This window comes from Drosophila busckii, chromosome 2R (assembly GCF_011750605.1).
Source record: "Drosophila busckii strain San Diego stock center, stock number 13000-0081.31 chromosome 2R, ASM1175060v1, whole genome shotgun sequence".
Taxonomy (NCBI): Eukaryota; Metazoa; Arthropoda; class Insecta; order Diptera; family Drosophilidae; genus Drosophila; species Drosophila busckii.
In genome coordinates, this window is record NC_046605.1 from 683,601 (window position 1) to 706,453 (window position 22,853).

Below are 22,853 nucleotides of genomic sequence, written 5' to 3' on the forward strand. Positions count from 1 at the left end.
TGCTGCTGCTGCTGCTTGTGATGGTTGCTGCTGCGCCGCGACATTCGTGGGTGTTGAGACACCAGCAAGCAGCGCTATACATACATACATACACACATACATATGTATGTATGTACATATGTGAGTAGTTACTTAGGGCAGCCAGGCAAGCACTTCTGTGCGCCTTTTGTAGCCGTCGCCGTCGCTAGCTAAGCATGCCCGTATTGGTATTAAGCGTATACACATATACACATGCGTATGTATGTATGTATGTATGCTTTAGCTGTTAACAATTAAAGCAGCCAATGCCTTAACATTATTTATACTTTTGTTTGATACGATAATTAGGCGTGCGCTGGACAAAAGCTGCTGCGCTTTTCAATTAATTACTTTTATTCATTGTCATTATCATTGTCATTGTCATTGTCATTGTCATTGTCATTGATACTTGATTTTTGAGAGGCTCAATTTGGCCACACTGTGCGTGTGTATTTGTTAACTTTCACTTTTGTTTTATTTGGCTGCTTTGATACTGCGCACACACACACACACACACACAAACACACGCACACATTCAAATATATGTATAGCTGGGCTGCCTTTTTTTGTGTGCGTATGTGTATGTGTGTGCTACTTCGAATGTGCCGTAGCCGTGCTCGAATGGCGGCTGCTGCTGCTGCTGATGCTGCTTCTTCTTCTTCAGCTGCTGCTGCTGCTGCTGCTGCTTATATAAGCCCGGAACATGGCACAAATAGTTGCTAACATAGCAGCGGATTTTTCTGCAGATTGCTTTTTGTTTATGCAACGTGTGTATGTGTGTACAGAATTTTATTTCTAGCGTGGACCGACGGTTAAAGCGATAATCCTACGCGCATTACATAATGTTGGTAACCAATAGCACCTGTAAAAGCTTAATAATGTAACGGCATGTTTGCTTTGGCTTTGGTACTTAATTATTTATCGATCTTGCGATATCGAAATATTGCATCAAATGGGCATTTGTATGTGTGTCTGTACTTGGGGGGCATTTGCCTTGGCTATTTGCTCCACGAGTATCAGGCACATTAAGTGCCGTAACAGCCGCGTGGGCAGTAACTGTGTATTGGGCATTTTGATTAACAAGGGGCGTAAGCGTCTCAGTTTGTGTGTTGCAGGAGGCGTTATTGATATTATTTTATTTTTTGTTTTTTCATCTTCTTATTCTTATATATGCTATGTACACCAACAAAAAAAGCAAATTAGCACGCGCTTTGTTGCTTCTTCTTTTCCGATAACGATAACATTCATTAAGCGTTTTGCCATTGAATCTCGTTTTTCCGATTTTCTCAATGTACAACTTTTCTTTTACACTTTTGCTGCTCTCTTTTCTTTGTTTTATATAATTTGTTTAAACGTTTGGCACAACATTATTGGTGGCATTAAGTATTGGCTTATTTAATTCATTTAACGCTTATTTTTTTCTTTGTTTCTATTCTTTTTTTGTGATTCATTGCTGCTTGACACTTTTGGACAAAGCAGAGTCGCGCGACAAAGACGCAAGATATACCGTTACAATCCTGCTTCTTGCTGATGGCCCCAAACGGCACTGACTGTGCCACAAATTGCAGATGGCGGCACTTAACTGGAATATGCCACTGGCATTACTGTTGTACAACAGAAAATGTAAGATACAGATTCGCTTAAGAGCGCTGACATGAACGAATTTAAGAGCGCAGCTCTCTGCTCGCCTTAAGAGGCCAACTGCGGGAAAGGTTTCGGGAATTGCGGGAAGCGGAAATTCTGGATTTTTTAGAAAACGCAAAAAACATAAGTCACTTATTATTAAAAATTATTATTAAAATTATTATTAAAAATTATTTATAAAAACCATAATGAGCTAAAATATTCCAAAAATTCCAGCTTTATATGCTCTACTCGAGCTTTTCAAAAACTCAAATTAAGAATTATTTTAGGCAACAAATTGTTATTTTTTTTTTTAATTTTAGTGGCCAATCATCATCAGCAATTTCGGACAACACTGACTGGAATATGCCGCTGGCAAATTCTGTTCAATAACAGAAAATGTTATACGCTTAAGAGCGCTGACATGGGCACATTTAAGAGCGCTGCTATTAAGAGCATCCGAGTTATCCGCTAACGGATAATGTGCAACTTACGAACAGCCAAAAATGTTAAGGATAATCAGGCGCACAGTGGTTTGAATATCAGATGGGAGTGCAAAATTTAGTGAGAAGCATATGAAATTAAAAAAAAAAAAAAGACCAAACAATAAAAAATAAGAGGTCAAAGATTACAAGCTGTATCCTGTGTGCTGTGTGTTCGTCTCAGGCCGAGACTGAGACAGCGACTGCGACTGCGACTGAGACTGCGACCAAGGACTATGACTTGAAACCATTTGCTTGTGTTTCGTATGCTGGTTTGCTCTTTCGTTATGGCGTTTTGTCTCAGTTGGCCTAAATGTCTAATACCCTATAATGTCGTTTAATCCCACTCAACATGCTTTAATTTCGCTTTGCTTTACTTTAGAAAAGGCGACTCAAAAAACGAATCCACTGCAATTGACAGTTACTCAAATGAATGAGTTCATGCTGATACTGAGGAGCTCTGCTTAGCTAGCACTCGCGTGGGGCTTTAATTAAATATGAAAACAAATGATAAACAGGGCTTAGGCATAACAGGCGTGGTAAGTCCTTAGACCTGCAGCAGTCCAGTTTGGAAGGAGGCAACATTTTAAAATAAAATTAAGCCGCATGGGGTCCCACAAAATTTGGCTTGGAAACCATTTCGCATCAATTTATGCGCATTCCAATCAATAACTGTGACACATGCAACCATACAGCGAACCGCCGACCCAAGCAGGCACACAACCATGCAAGGACATCAGCAAGGAGAGTGAAAGTACCAAGATATGCTCCCAAAAGGCAGAGCAAGACAATCTAAAACCAAAGAGCAGAGCCAAAGTTTAAGCAGGCGCTCGTGTATTTTTGTTGTTGTCGCAGCAGCAGCAGCAGCCAGCCAGACACACACACACACACACACGCACGCACGCACACATACAAGCACACGCATGCCAAATAACTGAGCAGCCGCTTGAATATGAATGTGTCAAACTTATGCGGGCTGGAATGCGTATATGGGTGCGTATGTATGTGTGCGTACAGCAACTGATAAGAAACAAAATAACCCTGAAGACGAAATTGAGCGAAGAGCAAGCAAGCCGCGTAAGAGAAAATGGCAAGGAGTCCTGAAATGTCAGCAGCAAGAATAAGCCCCAAAAAAAATTAACTCAAAACAAAGAAACAAAATAAAGTTTATGTACTAATGAAAATAAATATTTAAGAACGAGCTTGATCTGAGCATCTGAAAGTTCCTTATCATGCGGTAATATTTTGATTTTTATGTTGCATATTTTGCTTAAGCTATTTAACAAGTAATCATAATGCAATTCAGTTATTGGTATCACTACAAGAAATCAGTGGACGGACGTAACGAATAACTTGAACGCTGTCGCCTGCTTCGATTGAACAAAAGTAAGGTAAGCAAGTTAGGCCATGATTTTGCGCAGTTTTACGTACAATATCTGGTTACTTTGCACTCACCAAACCAACAACAACAGCAACAATAATACGAGAAAGAAGAGCAGCAACAAGAACAGAGCTGTGAGTTGGAGGCAAAACGCACAAGTTTTGTGAATGAAATTTTCGCGCAGTCGAAAAGCGTACAAACAATGTTAAGGTGGCGCACATCCACCCACACCCACCCACCACACGGACTGAAAGTCACGCTGCTAGCGTATGGCACACGCATATATACATACATATATATATGCATGTATGTATACAGTCAGAAAAATGAATAAGAACCGAAAGCATAAATGAAGAAAAAAAAAAATAAACGATTCCGCTCAATTTTAAGAGTGTGTTTTATGTTTGTGTTTGGGTCAGAAGGCCAAAGGAAGAAGCTCTTGTTGGCATGTTGGCCGCCAGGCAGTCGCTTTTGGAATCTTGGAAGGCATAAACCAAAATAAAAAGCAGAAAACATCTCTCCCCAAGCTAAGCACTAAGCAAAAACCAAAGCTAAACTAATGTTAAGCGTTTAACGATGATAACGGTACAGAGCCGAAAACAAAGCAAAATACGGCCAGTAGTGGTTGTTTCCGTCCACTGAGTGTGTCTGGCCCACAAAATGAAGCCACTGTCGATATAATTATGTTAACTTCTATGCTGTCTGCCACTGTCTCTCTTGCTGCCGTTGCTGCCCATAATGATGTAGGGTGATAAGAGAAACCCCAAAGCACTTGGTCCTTTCAAAAGTGACATGAGAGCAGCTTTATTACAACGCATCGATCCCCAGCGACATTTTAGTAAGAGAATTCCCTGTATTCTTGATCAAGCTGCATACAATATGCATATAGCCTCTTGTGATGCAAATACAATTCAAAATATATAGTCCAAAATGGGTTTGCTTTCAGTAGTTTCGTATACGCAATATCACGTATACGCAAAGCGCAAGTGACTTTGGCCCAAAAGTATGCAACGATTATTAAGCTAAGCATGGAGAATTGCTTGGATGCTACACACGATAAATTTAAATTCGCAACTGTGTGTGTTTGTGTGTGTGTGTGTGCGTGTGTTTCTGTGATAAAGCCTGGCCTGCATGGGTGTGGATAATACCAGGCAAAAAGTCGAAACGCACACAATGCCACAAGCGCGCTCACACACACACACACACACATACACATAGACAGGCATGCGCGCACATAATAAGGTGTGATTTGTCTCCCGCATATAACGAAATTTCCTGCAAATACACAGAAAAAAGGCGCTCACTCATGCTCACACAAACACACACACACACACACAAACTTAGAGAGCTACACTTGGTAACTGAATGGTTGGCCAACAATGGACGCAGCTTGCCAGAGAGAAAGAGATTGGGGGTTGGGGGTCATTTTAGACTTCAATGTGTATGTCTGTGTGTGTGCATTCGTGGGCGAGCGTTGAATATTTTTGTAGGTTAAGGCTCATGTCAAAGCAAGGACGCAGCGCATAAAAGAGGGCGTGGAGCTAACAAAAAACTGTGGGCGTTAAGGCGTGGCACTAGCTCGTTTGCCATAATTATAGCTTTTGTTGTTAGCCGTTATGTTTGCTATAAACGTTAGCCTCTAACCGGAAAACCCCAAGCACATGCCTTCATTCTTATAGGTCCATTCATATAAGCTTTTAATACAAATATATTAATCTCTAGTCTGTACCGTTAACCACTTGGATTGGCCCTTGGAGACATTTTAGATTTTCAAATGAAAATTATTACTGGTTCAGACAGTCTTATAATAATAATGATGGAGCATTGTTATAATTCTAAAGAAAATTATTGCTTGACTATTGTAACTGTTGTAAATTAATTAACCAAACTACTTTTATGATAATACATAATTGCATAAACTTGAATTGTGCTTAAGTGGATATTTAGCTAATCCTGAAGACAATCTAACTCCCACAAGCAGCTCATATGTGTGGAAATCACCTGCAGGTCCTTGGCTTAGCTCCTTGACTATATGCGATTTAACAAGCAGTGAAAGAGTTGAGATCAGTTACTTTGTTGCGTTAATAAGAAATAAACACAATAAGTTCTGGAGTTACATGCTTTATAAAATTAATATATTTTATCATAGTCATATACTTACTTACATGCATTTTGCTTACATCCTTTAGAGTAAGACTTCGAGTGTCAACTAAATTGTCAATTCACGTATAATTTACTCAATTTGTCACGCCCGTGACACATAAAAGCTAACCTCAAAGAAGAGACAACAAAATAAGCGAAATAGAAGAGGAATGTTAAGTAAGCAATAAAGCCATTACTATAAATGCCTCACCTGATCGCTCTGTTTATCTTTTAATTTTTTTTGTTGTAACATTTTTCACTGTGAAGCCAGCACACGTGCTCCATACAGCGCACTCCTAGAAGGGACCCCGCAGCTCATCGTACGCCCCCCACAATTGTCAATGACGGAAGGCCACTTTCATTTTGTAGGAAAAGCAAATGAAACTTAACGGAAAAGAAAATTACATCATGCTCGTTTCAATGGGTCGACATAATATTATTTTCCTCGGCTTTTATTTTTGCACTCCCGAACCCCGCTGTCCATCCCGACTGCTGTGTAAGCCCCTATCCACATGTACAGGCATACGCCGAGTTTCGTACTCTCTCTCTCTCACTCTCCCTGTCCCTGTTCCTGTCTCTGTCTCTTCCACTCGCTCTACCTTCTCCGCCGTGCATGCTTTCATCATAACCTTCCGTAGGGCGACTGTCAGCTACCTCGTGGTGTCCCTCTTCAAAGCCACTCTCTGCCCCCTCTCTCTATTCATTTGTAGTCGATTTTTTATTTATTTATTTTATTCCAACGCACACACATACGCTCGAAAGCAGTTTGACAGGTGTCGTCCGCAAAGCGACATTGAGGCGTGGATGTTGGGGTGCGTGGGGCGTGGCTGCATGCCTTGCAGCAAACTTTGAATGAAAAATTGTAGCCCCATTATTCTCTGTATAGGTTCCCTGTTATTGTTATTGTTGTTGTTGTTGCTATTGCTGCTGCTGCTGTTGTTATTGTCTTAGCTAATGTTCTTGTTGCGGCTGTCTGTTAATAGACGTGGCAAAGTACGCCAAAAACAATGACACTGACGACATCTACCCATACCATACCATACCCATACCCCACCCCCTGCAGGAAGAACGGTCATGTCTGCGGGCGTTTTATTATCAACCAATCAGTAGATAAATAACACATAAAACGAAGTGCCTAATCGGCTTGAAGTGATGAAAGTGTAAATGTGTTAAGTTCGCATCGCTGCCCTGTCAGTCTGTCAGTCAATTTGTCCAGCTTCATATTTGTCTAATACACTCTTATACAAATAAATCACTCTTCAGTATAATAAATTATTCTTGACACATTTAAGCACTTGTAAACAATTGTAATTTTGGCGCGCAAACTTAAGTTGGCAGCGCCAAAACCTCTACGAATTTATCGAGTAAGCTATCGAGCAGATATTGAGAATAAGAAATGCTCAGTATTTGTTGCATTACATGCACCTCGCTCGCACGTATGCATTTATTTGGCTGCACTGTTTGCACAGTCACTGCGAACGATCGAGAATCATCGCCCATGAGCTGTTAAGCTATCGATACTGCACGTTGTCGGCAGTCCGATAATTATACCGTCAGTACTATCGATAGTATTGGTGAAAAATATATTTACAACCATAAACAAACCAAATTTTACTTAAGAATTTTTTAATAAGGATATACAAAGTGCGGCTGGTGAAATCAAGCAAAGCAAGGAAAATATAAATATACTTGAGGCATAGCCACATAAACCGCCCAACATAAAAATATCAAAATTTCAAGAAATAGATGATGATGTGAAAACCGCATTAATTATCCAAAACAATAAATTATGTGCATCACTTATTTGTACGTGTGTTGTGTGCGTATTGTATGCCGAGATCTGTTGACATATTGAAGTTTTTACAGAGGTGCGTGTAGAAAAACTTGTTGATTGCAGCTTTAATACAAGTTTGGGGGCTGGAAACGTTTATTGATTTTGTAAAAGTAGGCGCCAGTGCAATGCAGATGACTAAAGGCTCAGTGCACAGTTGTGATTGACGCGGCTCTAATCTGTGTAGGACTGTGACGCCACAAAAATACATATGAACAAACGCTTATCAGGCACAGCAAAGGAGAGAGAGAGAGAGAGAGGACAGGGAACATTGGATGATTAACATGTATATTAAATGTGAATAACTTCTCGTTAAATCATTTACTTGCCAAGCTGCTAATTGAGCGCAATTCACACGTAAAGAGATCACAGTCATTGTTATTATTTTTGCTGTTGTTGATGGCGTTGGGCACAGTGGTCACCCCTTACAAAATCAATAATTGCATTCGCCCTCTACGTTTAACTTCTTTTGACATGCAATGTTTGGGGAGTAACTTTTTACGTCAGTGGTGAAAAATCTTTTGGGAATAATTATTTATCTGGCTAATAACTTTCGCTTATCTTTTTCAGATAAACTAATTGAAAAACAAAAGCCAACTCGACTCGACAGCAGCACATGTTAGTAAGAAACAAACGTCAAAAATGAATGAAAAAAGCTGGCGTCACAAGCGTAAATTTTAATCATAACGCAAGTGCACAAATATTCCCATAAAAGTTAATTTAAAACAAAGAACAAAATGCTGGGACGCACACAGAAGTTGTTGCTGGGACTAACCGTATTGCTGCTAGTCAATGTGCTCTCGGTGGTATTTAAGCAACTCACTGAGGTAACAATGAACAAACGATTATTGATGTAATTAATCTAATATTATTACTCTGCTTGCAGTTTATGTTTGACGAGAAGGCGTATAACAAGCCCTTTTTAAGCACCTACTTCAAGACCTCAATGTTCAGCATTTATTTGCTAATCATTGGACTTATAGCGCCCTGGAAGGAAAGCTGTGAACGTCAACATGGCAATTATACAGTGAGACTGGAATCAAAACTTTGATAAATGCTTTATTTATACAATGAACTTTATTATAGATAATGGAACAGCATGCCGACGAGGAGAATTATTATTCCAATCAAGCTGCCCTAGTAAGAAAATCTCACAATCTTTGCAATCAAAAAAAAAAAAAACCAATAAATTTTCTCTGCCGTAGAGTGATCCCACATTTGTGCCGATACGCGTTGCTAATCCAATCAATGGCGTGCAGTCTGGCACGGAGAGCGACGACTCCAGCGTACGTAGCGTGCGTTTTTCCAAACTTGCAGAAGTACGGGAAATGTCTGCACATGAAGCTACTGATGCTTTGATGGCACGTCTTAGTTATGCTGCTAGCATGCGCATTAGACGGCAGAAAACGCACCACAAGACCGCAAAGACAGCGCTGCTCTTTTGCCTGCTGTGGTTTATGGCCAACTACTTTGCCGAAGTAGCACTGCAGATGGGCGACGAGGCCATGGTTACGCTTATACGGTAACAATGATTACAACAAATAATCTACGCTGAGTAACTTAATTGATTTCTTTTTAGTTGCGCGGCAGCTGCTTTATTCACCTTAATACTCGCCGCCGTGTTTCCCTCTTCCTTTGGTGATAAGCTAACTATAACCAAGTTGTTGGCTGTGGGCATCAGCATCGCAGGCATAGTGTTTATAGCTATGCAGAACTTGCAGGACACTCAGCTGACAAGAGGCGCATTATTAGCTGTCTTAAGCTCTTTTTTTTATGCCTCGTATTTGGTGTTTGTCAAGAGAAAAAGTGATACTGAGGAAAAGGTGGATATACCCCTATTCTTTGGTAAGTTTTGGATCTTAGCTCACCTTTTATTTGACAAAGCAATTTGCTGATCTTTTTCACAGGATTTGTGGGCCTTTGGAACTTACTGCTGCTTTGGCCTATTCTCTTTATTCTACATTTTACGCGCATCGAATCTTTTGAGCTGCCCAGCCAGGGCCAATTCGCATTGCTCTTTCTCAGCGGATTTCTTTGCACTGTGCTAGGAGTGGCCTTGTGGCTCTGGGGATGTTTTCTCACTTCCTCACTTGTGGGCACGCTTAGTCTATCGCTGCAAATACCTCTTCGGATTGCCATAGCAGCGCTGATCAACGACAAGGAATTTAATTCAATTTTCTGCTTGGGTACTTTGGCCCTGATATTGGCTTTGCTTCTGGTGGTCTTATTGCTGCGCAACGATGAGTCCGATCCGCTCATGAAGTTATTTAAGATTGTGTACAGGAAAATCTGTGGCTGCCACAAGCCGAATGTTGTCAGGTAACATAATATCCCTTAATAGTTAAAAGCCAACTAATTCATTATCTTTTTAAAGGGTCACTGATGACGAGCAACAGGAATCTCTTATAAGTAGCAGCGATTAATGCTAACCCTAGGACTAGAAGGCTTTTTAAAAACGCGCTTCTAACTTGATATTGCTCAGAATGCAATGCAATTCAACACTTGGCTGTTTAAGAGTTCGATTCGAATCGATCTTTAATCTATAGCGATAAAAACATTAGCATATATATATTATTTATATATAAATATATGTAGTTGTAGCTAATCTCGCGCACAATATTCTGATATTTTCGTTTAGTTCTCAGTCGCGTAGAAACTATTTTCATTGGCAAAACTGATGTTACTTTATTTAATCTGTAAATAACTATATCCTTGTCTAATTTATATAATCTTACAATTTGCTGAAGTTAATTTCTAGTGTTTTGTATTAATCTAGATAAGACTAAGAACCTATAACCAGTCACACACACCTTACAATAAATATAAATAAATATTTATTAATATATATGCTTAGAATAAATGTTACTTCAAGAAAAGTGTACAGTCTTTGATTTCAACAGCTATAAAAATAATATATTAATTTCTGAGCATTCATTTCACAATCAATAAACGACAGATATGAACATTCATACATATATGTCTAATATTTATCAGGGACCGTAAATAATGATTACTTTATATCTTTGGAATAACAAAAACACCCGCTTACAATAATCCAGAAAAATACTCAATTATGCCAAAATCATTTGTTTTGTGCAAAGCAACGCCAATTCAATAATTTTATAAAACTCTACGCCTGATATTTTTGTAAATTGCGCTAAATTCAAATTCAGTCTATCGACTGATGATATCTACAGCGAGCTGCTTATGCCACTACAAAAGTATCGATAAATATATCGAGGTCTAAGCCACGGCTATGCCCATCACTAGCTAGACTATTTTCCCGCGGTTTTTGTGCAGTTTTTTTTTGTAAATTGTCTGAATTGAAAATTGATTGAAAATTATTAAGTTTATATTTAAAAAAATACAGCCAGGAACATGGACAGCGACGCAGAAGTACGTAATGCGTACAACACGGTGCAGTTGTCGACGAAGGAGATGTTAAAGAACAATCGACGTCAACATTATTGCAACGTACGTAAAAAATATATATATGTATAAAGAAATAAGTGAATGAGGTTGCATTGGTATTATGGTTTAGATGATCGATTTGCTGACGAGCAGCTGCAAGGCGTGTGGACTGCTAGGCACACAATTCACAGACGAGGAGCTCGTTAAGTTCTGGCTGGGGGATATATTGCCATTGATGTTTGATTCGGACGCCAGCATACAGAATTGTGCGGTAGCTTCGTTGGCCGAGGCTCTAGTGGCACTGGATTTGTCTGTAATACATGAAGCACAATGTTGGCCACAAATACGCGATGAATTTGTTAACAACTATACAACACGCATTGGAGAAATGCGTGAAGCCAAGAACAACAATTGGCACAAAATCTGGTCGCTGTTGGTGCAGATTATGGACAACGACCTGCTCCGCGGCTGCAGCTACATAAACAAATTTCTGGCCGTGGTGGAGCTGGGATTTCGCAATCCCGACAATAATGTGCGTGCGGAGGCGTTTCTTTGCTGGCGCGTCCTAATTAAAGTCTTTGCTGCCTATGAAGAACTGGCTACGCTTAAGCGCCTACGTTTGTTGCTCATACCATTGCGCACCTCACAGTCGCGCTCCTCCCATGTTAGCAGCATAAAACTGCGCGTCTGGTGGTATCTCTTGAGCTGTCTGAACGATGAACTACCCAATGTCTTTGAGCACGCTGTGGAGTACTTTCTGAGCTTTCTGTTTGGCGGTGGTGCTCGAGGCACGTCAACGGGACTGGCGCATAGCTATCAATCAGCGCGCGATCTGTCGCTGCCTTGTCTGGTAGCCCTGTGGCAAATGGAGCCCGATGCAGTGATGCTGCAGCGGATACAACGAGAGCAACGCCTGGAAACACTGAGCGCGCCATCGCCATTGATGCAAGAAACATTATTGCAAAAGCATTGGCGTCCCATGCTAGCAGCCGCCATGGCAGCACTCCAGCTACTCAGTCAGCAAAGTGGCAGCGAAACTGAGCAACAGCTGCAACATCTGCTGCTTCGCAACTTAACCCGGGCCATGCTTCAGTTCCGTGTACCTGAGTTTACAGTCGCCTGCTGCACTGAGCTTGCAACTAACGGCGATCAATTGCGTTTGGTGTTCAATACCATTGCAGAGACAAGCTTGCCAGCAAAGCGCTGGCAGTCGCTGGAGGAGCTGGAAGCTTTGCTGCTCTTGTGCCTAAAAGCACGCGCCGAACTGCCGCCAGCAATAATGCAGCGCGCTGTATCGATCATCTATGCAGCAGCGCAGCTGTCGGCACACAATGCTCAAGAATTCCGTTTGTTGAGCAACTTTGCCGCGCTGCTAATGCAAAGCAGCGATGACGAGCAGCTCGATGGCTTCCAGCTGCGGCTGTTAATATGGCGTCAAGTCGCCATCGCACTGCTCAGCTATCTAAAAGAAAATGCGCTGGAGTACCGCTTGACAGCGAACGCGCAGCTGTTGGACGCGTATATACTCTGGCCGCTGCAGACGTTAAGCAGCTTTGCCATGCGTGGCTCCAGCAGCGCCTTCGACTTGGCATTTTGTGAGCAATGGCGCCAACTGCTGCAAGCGGGACACAACGCCAATGAGCGCAAGAAGCTGCTTGGCGCACTGCAGGCGGCGCTGCTGGAGCTGCTAGCCAAGGAGGAGCCACACTATGCGTACATCTTCGATGCCTATGTGCAGGCGGTGCTTAAGCAAGGCATTTGCAAGGATGCGCCGCTTTACAAGGATGTATTTGCGCTACTGCAGGCCATACTGGCACGTCCAAGCGCCGCACAGACGCTGCTAGAGGCTTGCTTGAACAGCTTGAAGCAGCTTTTACTCGAATTGCGTCAGAACGAGCTGATGATAGTGTTTGATGCACTGAAGCCTATCATAAGCTTGACGCTGCAGACTTGGAGCAAACGCAAGTTCGAGGGAAGTTTTCTGAATGAATGGAAGCGCGCTATACAGGATAAATTTCGCAAGCTGAGCAGCAAGAGTATGGCCAATCAGCTGAAGGAATTGTTTAACAACGACGATCTGTTTGTCATCATACCCTCGGTGTGGAGCTTGAATCCAGACAAGCTCACCGAACGCCAGAAGGAACGCATGGCTGAGCGCTCCAATATACCTGCCTTGTACAACGACATGAGCCTGAGCCAATCACAGGACAACTCCATCAAGCCTTGGACACCCAAGAAAGTGGTCATAGCCAAGGGCAAGCAGTCGGAGGTAGCCATAAGTGCGCCACAGCAACCGGAACCAGCGGAACCTGTGCTTATAGAGGATTCACCGCCGGAGGAAGAACCTGTGAGCACCACACCCAAGCGTCTGCGCAGGCAAACTGTGGATGCTATTACTTCGGATAAGTATAATTTCCGCAAGCCACGCGCAGACAAAGAGAAGGAGGAGGAAGAGCTAACCAGCAGACAGACACGCAAAGCACGATTGGTCAACGAGAAGCTTAGCCCAACGGAAAATGCTTCTGCTGCTGCTGCAGCTGAGCGCCGCTCCCCAAGGAAGCAGCAGCCCACGCCTCAAGCCTCAACGCCAACTGGTGAGTAATGCAGTGTAAAGAAAATCGGTTTTTTAATTTGCTCTTTCGCTCACAGCTGCCAGCAAGTCGAAGCCAATTGCCAATACCAACACCAAAGTTACGCCCGTTCAAAGCGATCAGTTGTTCTCGGAGCTACCCGCGTCCACACCACCACCGCCACCTGCACAGCCGTCCGCTAAAAAGCCAGAGTCAGTGCCAGAGACACAGCTAAGTGCTGCAGCAGACACCGAGCTCTTGGCGGCAGCAGTGCCGCCCATGGATGTAGAAAGCTCACCCAGAAAGGCCGTTGTACGCATCTGCAATTTGGTTAGTCTACTTTATCCAACTGCTGCTCTGTAGTCCATGTTCATATTGTGTTTTATGTCTACGCAGAGTTCACCACCGGATCGCAAGCAAACAAACAATTCAAGCAGCCCCACCTTGCGTCCCAAGCCTGCGAGCCATCTCACGGGACGTGGCGCACAACTTATCAACATGATACGCAACAAAAAACTGGAAGCCAACAGCGCTTTTCCATTGCCCAATGCGCCCCGTGCGGTTGGCACGCCTGCGCGTGTTTCGGAACGCGCAGAGCTGGTATCCACGCCCACCTGTGAGCTCAACGAGCTGGAGCACACGTCTACGCCCATACAGCAGTCCAAAGACTTGCTGGTCTTCTGCAAGCGCTTGCCCTCGCCGTCGGCTAGTCCCTCGGTGTCCATACTCAAGCGCAAGCAACGCTGCGAGAGCGTCGATGATTTCGAATCGCCCGCGCAGAAACGCAAGCGTGTAAGCTTCCATGATCCGCCAGTCTCGCTGACCAAGGAATATCTGCGCGATGTGGAGGAGCCGCGCAGCGCCAAGCCCAAGCGCTGCCTGCTGCTGGACAAAATAGCGCAGAGCAATGAAACACGTCAAGCGCTGAAGCGACGCGGACGTCTGGATAGCATTATAGAAATCGAAAAGTTCGCCAGCGAGCAGACGGCGGCGGACAAGACGCTGGACAAGTCGCATGAGCAGCTGGCAGAGGACGAGCAGTCCTTTGCTGACTTGAAGTGGCAGGAGACCAGCGCCAATCAGCAGGACTCACATGCCAGCGGTCAAGCTGAACTGAATGCAGATGCAGCGTTGGACTTGGTGGTGTCGCAATGCAGCTTGGATTCTGTGCTGGAACGTTACTTTGCACAGACGCCAGCTGCAGCGGTCAAGTGCGCCAGCGGCGTAGCCAAATTTCTGTCCAACAAAATGTCTGGCAATGACAAGTTGAAAACAAGCGTGCTGGAGACACTTTCCGAGAATCATTCCAAGGAATTTCTGGATCATGCTGTGCGCGAAAATCTCTCCTCGGTCGTTTGTGATCGCCTTAATCCCAACTCTGTGTTGGATTATATATGTGCCAAGTCCAAAATTAACACCAGCTGCCGCAGCAATCTACTGGCTCAACTGCCAACCATTTTACGCCAGGATCAGGAACGTTTGACGCTAGTCGAGCAACTGCTGATGCAGTGCAGTCTTAGCCCTGAGCAGCGTCTCGATCTCATCGCCCAGCTGACGCAGCTTCCGCCGCCGGAAACGCGATCCAGCTCTAGCCTGTCCAGTAACGATAATGTGGCCGAAACTGCAGCGGATTCTTCATCGAATTTGTGAACCAAGTCACAGTAAATATTATAACATTTTTTGCTTTTTAGATATTCTAAGCTCAAAGTATTCAGTAACTTATTTAAGCGACGACCACTCCCAATTAAGTCATTTGACATTCATATTTGAAAATGAATTATTTCATTCACAAACAAAAAAAAAACAAATTATTTTAAGACATTCAAATTTCGATTAACAATTATTTCAATTACAACAATTGGAAAATTGTGTAAAAATATAGCACATATTATTTTAATATTAATAAAATATATTTTTTCAAAAAAATGCTAAAATAAATGTTTTGCAAGCGAATTTAGAATAATTTTCCCATAACAAATTCGAAATCTCAACATAGTTTATTGTTTAAGCTTTTTTTTGGCTGTGCCTGTGTGAACAGGAATGTTCTTTGACTAATTCCTTATCACATTTGTATTATATGTATTCGATATGTGTTTGCATGAAAAACAATGTGATAAAAATAATATATTATAGCTTGGCAACAATTTGTCAAGGTTATTTGTAGGTCTGTATCTACCTCAAATTGGCTTTCGTTGTTGTCTCTTCCTGCTATTGGCCCACTGCTAAGCATAACTGACCTAACACAAGATATTTATAGATTTCGCCTACGTCTAGTTGCTGTCTGGTGGTTGTACTAGCCCTGGACTAGCGATACTGACGCCAATTAGCAAAATTAAGCAGTTTGCCAAAAAAATCAAAACAAACCTCTTGCACATCTTCTTCATTCATAAATGAGTCGTTGAACCCCCTCGATTTGAAATGCGTAAAAAATTCACGAAATCTATTTATTTATTTTACTGCTTATCGCCAAGCGACGCCATTAACTGAAATGCGATTAGATTGAATACTATAGCTAGTATGTGTATTTAAATTGTTTCCTTGTTAAAAGCATTTTTTCGGGCGTAGTTTCCCCCCTGAACATGAGTAAGTGTTTTCTTATCTCTTGTTACTGTGAAAATGTGCGAACATAAATGAATTATCGCCGCATGATAGTGGAAAAGGTATTATCATGACATAAAGCCGACTAAGAATCACTCTACTGCATAGGAAATTTGATTCTGAATTAATTGCAAGTTTTAATAAGACTGAAAGAGTTAGCTGCATCTTTTTAAAAATAGTGTACATTTTATTTTAAATTTTATTACATAAAGCGCAATTAATTATATTTACTATTAGATATATTGCAACTAGTTTTATGCATGCTCTATCACGTGTTGACCACACACAAGTATCTAAGTACATATTTGATTATAATTATACAGCGCTCTGTCTGTCTAACTGTCGGCTAGCTACAAAATAATAATTTAATTGTGAAACGACAATAGCAAATAGCAGCGACAGCGGCATGCCAGCGCTCACAAGGTGAACTGTTACACACACACACACGCACGCACTGTTCAAAGGGGGGCGTAAGAGTGTGCATGTGTGTGTGATTTTTTTGGCGAGCCAATTAGCAGACTGTAAAAGAGACCTGGCGAGCGAGGTGTGTGCGCTCGCAACAGCTGATTTTTGCTTAGAAGCGAACGTGCGGGGGTTAATGCGGGCATGCGGGCAGCAGTTGCACGTTCTCAGAGCCAAGAACGAAAATAATACAAAAAGATAATAAAATAAACGTTGCATTGCACATTGCGTTGCCTTAGTGCATCCCCCAGCCAGAGCGACGTCGACTTTCGAACGAAGCGCCAGTGCCAGCGCAATTTCCTTGCCATTTCACTAAGAGCGAGAGAGAGAAAAAGAGCAAGAGCGCGCAAACGTTGGGGCGCTAAAATAACTTCCAATAACTTCCAGCAGCAGCAGCAGCATAACAACAATAACAAAAACGGTAAGCTTAATACACAAACAGAGCTGACAGCAAGCGGTTGCTTAAACGCGCTTACCCCGCAGCACACAAATTCAAAGTTAAAAAAGTGACTCAAACTCTGATGTAATCACTCAGCTATTACGCTCGCTAAAATCAAAAAAAAAAGAAAATCAACAGAATTCTAAAATTCTGCTGCTGCTGCGGGGCTGTGAACTTTTATACAGCTTTATATTGAAATTGTCACGCACAGCGCGTTGCTGGAGCTGCTCCAAGGTAAACACACTGGAATGCAGCAAAAAAAAATTATAAAAAATAAAAAAAAATAAATGCATAAAGAGCGCACAAGACCGGCAACAGTTCGTAGCTGGAAAACTGTCATATCGATTCAACATACTTAAAAGTGTTTTATTGTGATTTTCTATTTCGTACGTGGAAAACCTGGAAAAGCCTGCGACTTTCCCATGCAACAAAATAAAATAGTAAAGAAGCGCGCAAGTTTAGAAAAACGCAAAAAAAAGCTTCGCTTGCTTAGCTTTTCGTAGTGTGGGCCGCGCTCTTTGCGCGATTAAGAGAACGAGAGCGTAGCGCGTTGATTTGCGGCGAAATGCTGCGCGCGTTGATTTGCGGCGAAAATACTGCGCGCGCTGTTTAAAAGGCAAATTTAAATAAATGCTGATGTTATGTTGTGTTTTTTTTGCAGAGTATACAGTAAGCGCTAGCTAAAATGTCATCGCGAATGTTTAAATTTGGCGTAACGGCGGCAAGCGCTTGCGTGGGCTCCGTGGTGGCCGCCTGGAGCATTGATCGCTGGAATTCGCCGCATGTGGTAAGCACATTCATCTCTATAAGCATATACAAACTAATAACAAATTTGTTAAATCCAACAGGTAAACAATGCAGTGGCCACTCCACCAAAGCGCAAGCGAACGCTGCCACTGCGTGCTGAACAGATTAAATCGCTGATGAGCGGCGAGGAATTCGATGTGCTCATCATAGGCGGCGGCGCCACTGGTGCAGGCTGTGCGCTAGACGCACAAACGCGTGGCCTGAAGACTGCCCTAGTCGAGCTGGATGACTTCGCCAGCGGCACATCCTCGCGCTCCACCAAGTTGATTCATGGTGGTGTGCGTTATTTGCAAAAGGCCATTTTGGGCGTAAGTTGGAGCTAGCCTTATATATGTTTATGTAGATATGTATGTTTATGCTTGCTTGTATCGCTACAGCTAGACTTAGAGCAATATAGAATGGTGAAGGAAGCGCTGCAGGAGCGTGCCACCATGCTGGAATCGGCGCCACATTTAACTCATCCACTGCCCATCATGTTGCCCGTTTATACGTAATTAATCCACAGCACTCGTACGATAAACAAATCAATTAATTTATATGTAATTTACACTTTGCTGCAGCTGGTGGCAGGTGCCTTACTATTGGGTGGGCATCAAGGCCTATGACCTGGTCGCTGGCGATCGCAATGTGAAGAGCTCCTACCTGCTCTCCAAGAACGATGCACTCGAGCTGTTCCCCATGCTGAAGAAGGACAAGCTGTGCGGCGCTATTGTGTACTACGATGGCCAACAGGATGATGCGCGCATGTGCCTGGCGGTAGCCCTAACGGCAGCACGTCATGGCGCCACTGTGTGCAATCATGTGGAGGTGAAGGAACTGCTCAAGAAGCCCGATTCGAAAGGCAAGCTAGTGCTCTGCGGCGCCAAGGTCAAGGATCATATCTCTGGCAAAGAGTTTACGGTCAAGGCCAAGTGCATTATTAATGCCACTGGACCGTTTACCGACTCCATACGCAAAATGGATGATCCCACGGTGAAGAGCATCTGCTGCCCCAGCTCGGGCGTGCATATTGTGCTGCCTGGCTACTATAGCCCCGATCAGATGGGTCTCTTGGATCCCTCTACATCCGATGGACGTGTTATTTTCTTCCTGCCCTGGCAAAGGCAAACTATTGCCGGCACCACCGACTTGCCCTGCGAAATAACGCACAGTCCCAAGCCCACCGAGGATGAGATACAGTTTATTCTGAGCGAAATCAAAAACTATCTGAACGCGGATGTTGAGGTGCGTCGCGGTGATGTGCTCTCCGCCTGGAGCGGCATACGTCCGCTGGTGTCTGATCCCAACAAGGACGACACGCAGTCTCTGGCACGTAATCACATTGTGCACGTAAGTCAATCCAATCTGATCACCATTGCTGGCGGCAAGTGGACCACCTACAGAGCCATGGCGGAGCATACTGTGGATGCGGCCATCAAGGGTGAGTGCATACTGTACAAATGTGACAAATGCTTAACTCAACGTGCATTTTACTCTTAGCCTGTAATCTGAAGCCTGAACGCGCCGAGGCAGTTACCTCTTATCTGAAGATTGAGGGTGGTCAGGGCTGGACACCCACCATGTACATTCGTCTGGTGCAGGATTTCGGCCTGGAGTGCGAGGTAGCCCAGCATCTGGCCAAGTCATATGGCGATCGTGCTTTTGCCGTGTCCAAAATGGCCTCGCTCACTGGCAAACGCTGGCCCATTATTGGCAATCGCATTCATCCCGAGTTCCCCTACATTGATGCGGAAATTCGTTACGGCGTGCGTGAATACGCTTGCTCTGCTGTCGACATGATTGCGCGTCGTCTGCGCTTGGCTTTCCTCAATGTGCAGGCCGCGTCGGAGGCGCTGCCTGTCGTTGTGGACATTATGGGCGAGGAGCTGGGCTGGTCCAAGGACGAGAAGGAGCGTCAGATTAAGCATGCTACGGAATTTTTGGCCAACGAAATGGGTCATGCCATCAACCGCACCTCCAAGGAGAGAATACCCATTAAACTGTCCAAGGAGGAGATTCAGACATATGTTAAGCGCTTCCAGCTGATTGACAAGGACAAGAAGGGCTACGTCTCCATCAATGATATACGTCGTGCGCTCAAGAGCTTCGGCGACGGTGATGTCTCCGGCGAGCAACTGCACGAAATTCTCAAGGAGATTGATACCAACATGAATGGACAGGTCGAACTGGACGAATATCTACAGGTAAACGAATTTGTGGGCACATTTATTTGTCATAAACAATTACAAAGGACTTTCAGTATAAAACTTATTACATTGTCATACATTTTAAAAATGGCTTAACGCTAAATATTTGATTTAAATTGTAGATGATGTCGGCTATTAAGACTGGCGATGTGGCTTACTCTCGCTTTGCGCGCATGGCCGAGCTGGAGGAGGCGAAACACGAGGCGGCTAATCTGAAGACAAAGATTAGCGTTGATCGCTCCGGCGGCGGCTTGTAAGGGACATGCAATGGGACTTAACTTAAACCAACAAATGCACACTTTTAAATAGCCTTAACTATTGCTACGAATGATATCAATCAACCACACACACACGAACTACTTTACTACTTTTGCTGTTAATAAAGTCTTTGAAACTCTTAAGACATGCGACAGCTGGAATTAATTTTTGATGCTGCTGCTGCTGCTACTGCTGCTGCTGCTGCTGCTACTGCTGCTTCTGTAGCTGGAGACATTGCAGCGTTGTTTGGAGTTGGCTTCACCTGTGCAGCAGCTGGTTTAGTGTTGTTTGGAGTCTGTGGTTTGGTTTTATTGTTGCCATTTGCTTGATCAGTTGAAGGTTTTCGATTTGGATTGACTGCAGCTGCTGCATTAGCTTTGGCTTGGGATCTGGTTACAACGCCTTCACGCTCCTCACGTGTACCTGCATTAAGTAAGTTATAAAATTAAAGCTATGTTTGATATCCATGCTCAATATAGTAGTTTCTACAGCTTGGACAGCCCGAAACGCTCCGCTTTAGTACCTGTTTAAAATATAATATAATATATACATATATGTCCGTTACTTGAAGCAGAACTTCTGGGACAATTGGCAATATATAATGTAGGTTTACTTACTGAATGATGATGTTACATTATTGGTGAAATCATCTGTCATATTGCCAGCACTACGACGCAGCGTATAAATCTGCTTGGAGACACAGTTAAACATTTCCTTGCGCTGTGTTTCCGTAAAACAGGCAAACAAATCCAGTTTAGGATCCCAGAAAAATAAAAGTTTCGCTTTCTTATCGCCCGGCTTTAGGCGATCTGATAATATAATAAACATCTGTGGCAAAATATTGATTAAACAATGTGCTTCCAACTAAAAAGCAAACAACATGAACGCACCTCCAGCACCATGTCGTTAAGTCGCTGACTTCTCCAGTAGCTTTCGGGTCGCTGCTTGATTTCCCAGAGCAACAAAGTCTTGATATAGTAGCTCTTGAGATTATTCATATTTTGCTTGGAATCACGGAATTTCTTCATTAGCTTAATGCAATCCTTCAGCTTATTCTTATCCTTAATCATCACCGATTCGGCCTCGTAGTAGGAAGCGCGAAACGAAACATTATTAGCTTGAGCCGGCTTCATGGGCTTCGGTATGGCATCCCAGTATGCAATGTTCTTAAAGTACCGAAGCTGCTCCACACCCAGGACATTTTGCTTGGCATTGAGTCTAATCGCGGGCACAAAGTCCACGGAATACTTGATATTGCCATGATTGATGAACATCGTATGGGCGGGACCACAACGTTTATAGACAATTTTTGTCGCTTGACCCTCAACAACAATTTTGTTTTCCATTTTTGTAAGAGCACGGCTCACGGCGCCAGTTATAAGATTCTGCAACTTGTCCTCAATAAGTAAATTATTAGCTGTTGTAATGTCTCTTAGTTTGGCAAACGAAGCTGCATGTTTGCTTTGTGGCTCCAGCGCCTTGAGCACATCGGTCATATCCAGCTTAACATTGCCCGGATATTGCGGATCGGCCTTTACAATAATGCGATCATTTTCGGGAAATTTAAAATAGATAACCAAATCAAATTCATCGGGACGTGTTATCTTCAATCTATCACCATAGCTGCCTGAGAAAGAAATTCGAAAAACACATACATAAATATTTTATAGTTTAATACACAACTTCCTTCTTTATTGCTAAATAGTCTTATCACAACCATAAATGTCTTAACCACGTACTATACTGCAGCACTCAACAGCCAAGCAAATTTTAAATTTGGGACTCCGCGTTTTACTTTGCACAAGACAAGGACACGCATGTTTGTTGATGTATAAATATGCATGCGTATGTATATATGTATGTGTGTGTTTGATCTTAAGCATGCAAAATGGTTCTCTTATCTGCAAGTAGGGCATTATCAGTGCTGACACTTTTAGCTTGTTTGGATGTATGGGTTTGCGGAAATAGTATATTAACTAATTACTATTGCTCTTTTATATAACTTCAGAGTATATATATATATATATATATGTAAGTAAACTAAAACTTACTTAGCTCTGATTTAAGCTCTTAAAGTTGCTGCAACCGATGTGGTTTGAAAATATCGCTACTGGCAGCACTGTATAAATTTGTTTATATTTGTACATGCGAATGTATGAGTGTGCGAGTTTGCCAGTTTTTGGTTGTGAGAGTGTATGTGTACGCGTGCTTAGAATTATTAGCGCTATAAACAAACTGCAGTTGAGCCATTCCCACTTACCTCCCAGCTTATGGCCGTTTAGCCATGTGCCTACCGGTTGCTCAACCTTTAGATTGCTATAGATTGCATCCCGTAGTGCATTGTAATGAACGCTAAACACTTTCCGTTCCTTGTCAATGTTTATAAACTCCGCCTGGGTAAAGTTTAAATGATTCTCCAAATTAGCCATTCCACTAAACTACTGTAGCACTTTCCTTCTTGCCGATGTGTACGCGTTGCCGTTTAACTTTAAACTGTAATCGCAGTCGCAAACTCAGCTAACACGTAAACATTGAACACAGCCACATCTTTATCTGCACTGCATTTGTAATTGGTCAAGCGATCTCTTTACTCTCTGCCTCTCTCGTTCTTGCTCGTGCGCTCTCAAACATTGCGATGAATTCTT

At 42.9% G+C, this 22,853-nt stretch overlaps 4 protein-coding genes across 5 annotated transcripts; 3 read left to right on the top strand and 1 right to left on the bottom strand.

Annotated features, from left to right (window-relative positions):
• Positions 1-7,308: 7,308 nt before the first annotated feature.
• On the top strand, positions 7,309-10,060 carry LOC108595346 (solute carrier family 35 member F5). Of its 2 annotated transcripts, XM_017980570.2 has the most exons (8): positions 7,309-7,514; positions 8,048-8,304; positions 8,364-8,504; positions 8,564-8,617; positions 8,683-8,999; positions 9,057-9,322; positions 9,385-9,796; positions 9,852-10,060. In XM_017980570.2, the coding sequence occupies exons 2-8, from the start codon at positions 8,215-8,217 to the stop codon at positions 9,898-9,900; spliced, it is 1,329 nt and encodes a 442-aa protein (XP_017836059.1). In that variant the 5' UTR covers positions 7,309-7,514; positions 8,048-8,214; the 3' UTR covers positions 9,901-10,060. The 2 variants fall into 2 exon arrangements, with proteins under 2 accessions (XP_017836059.1, XP_033148946.1); XM_033293055.1 differs by lacking the exon at positions 7,309-7,514 and having other exon boundaries at positions 8,037-8,304.
• A 795-nt stretch (positions 10,061-10,855) lies between these two features.
• On the top strand, positions 10,856-15,230 carry LOC108596322 (telomere-associated protein RIF1). The gene is made up of 4 exons (XM_017981944.1): positions 10,856-10,951; positions 11,019-13,482; positions 13,538-13,788; positions 13,855-15,230. The coding sequence occupies exons 1-4, from the start codon at positions 10,856-10,858 to the stop codon at positions 15,106-15,108; spliced, it is 4,065 nt and encodes a 1,354-aa protein (XP_017837433.1). The 3' UTR covers positions 15,109-15,230.
• A 1,531-nt stretch (positions 15,231-16,761) lies between these two features.
• On the top strand, positions 16,762-20,357 carry LOC108596323 (glycerol-3-phosphate dehydrogenase, mitochondrial). Its single transcript, XM_017981945.1, has 7 exons — positions 16,762-16,939; positions 17,619-17,744; positions 17,806-18,072; positions 18,142-18,254; positions 18,325-19,184; positions 19,244-19,947; positions 20,073-20,357. Exons 2-7 carry the CDS (start codon positions 17,643-17,645, stop codon positions 20,205-20,207), a joined length of 2,181 nt encoding a protein of 726 aa, XP_017837434.1. The 5' UTR covers positions 16,762-16,939; positions 17,619-17,642; the 3' UTR covers positions 20,208-20,357.
• A 306-nt stretch (positions 20,358-20,663) lies between these two features.
• LOC108596327 lies at positions 20,664-22,758 on the bottom strand. The gene is made up of 4 exons (XM_017981953.1): positions 22,469-22,758; positions 21,099-21,835; positions 20,826-21,036; positions 20,664-20,731 (listed from the first exon to the last, which is right to left on the bottom strand). The coding sequence occupies exons 1-4, from the start codon at positions 22,635-22,637 to the stop codon at positions 20,694-20,696; spliced, it is 1,155 nt and encodes a 384-aa protein (XP_017837442.1). The 5' UTR covers positions 22,638-22,758; the 3' UTR covers positions 20,664-20,693.
• Positions 22,759-22,853: the final 95 nt, after the last annotated feature.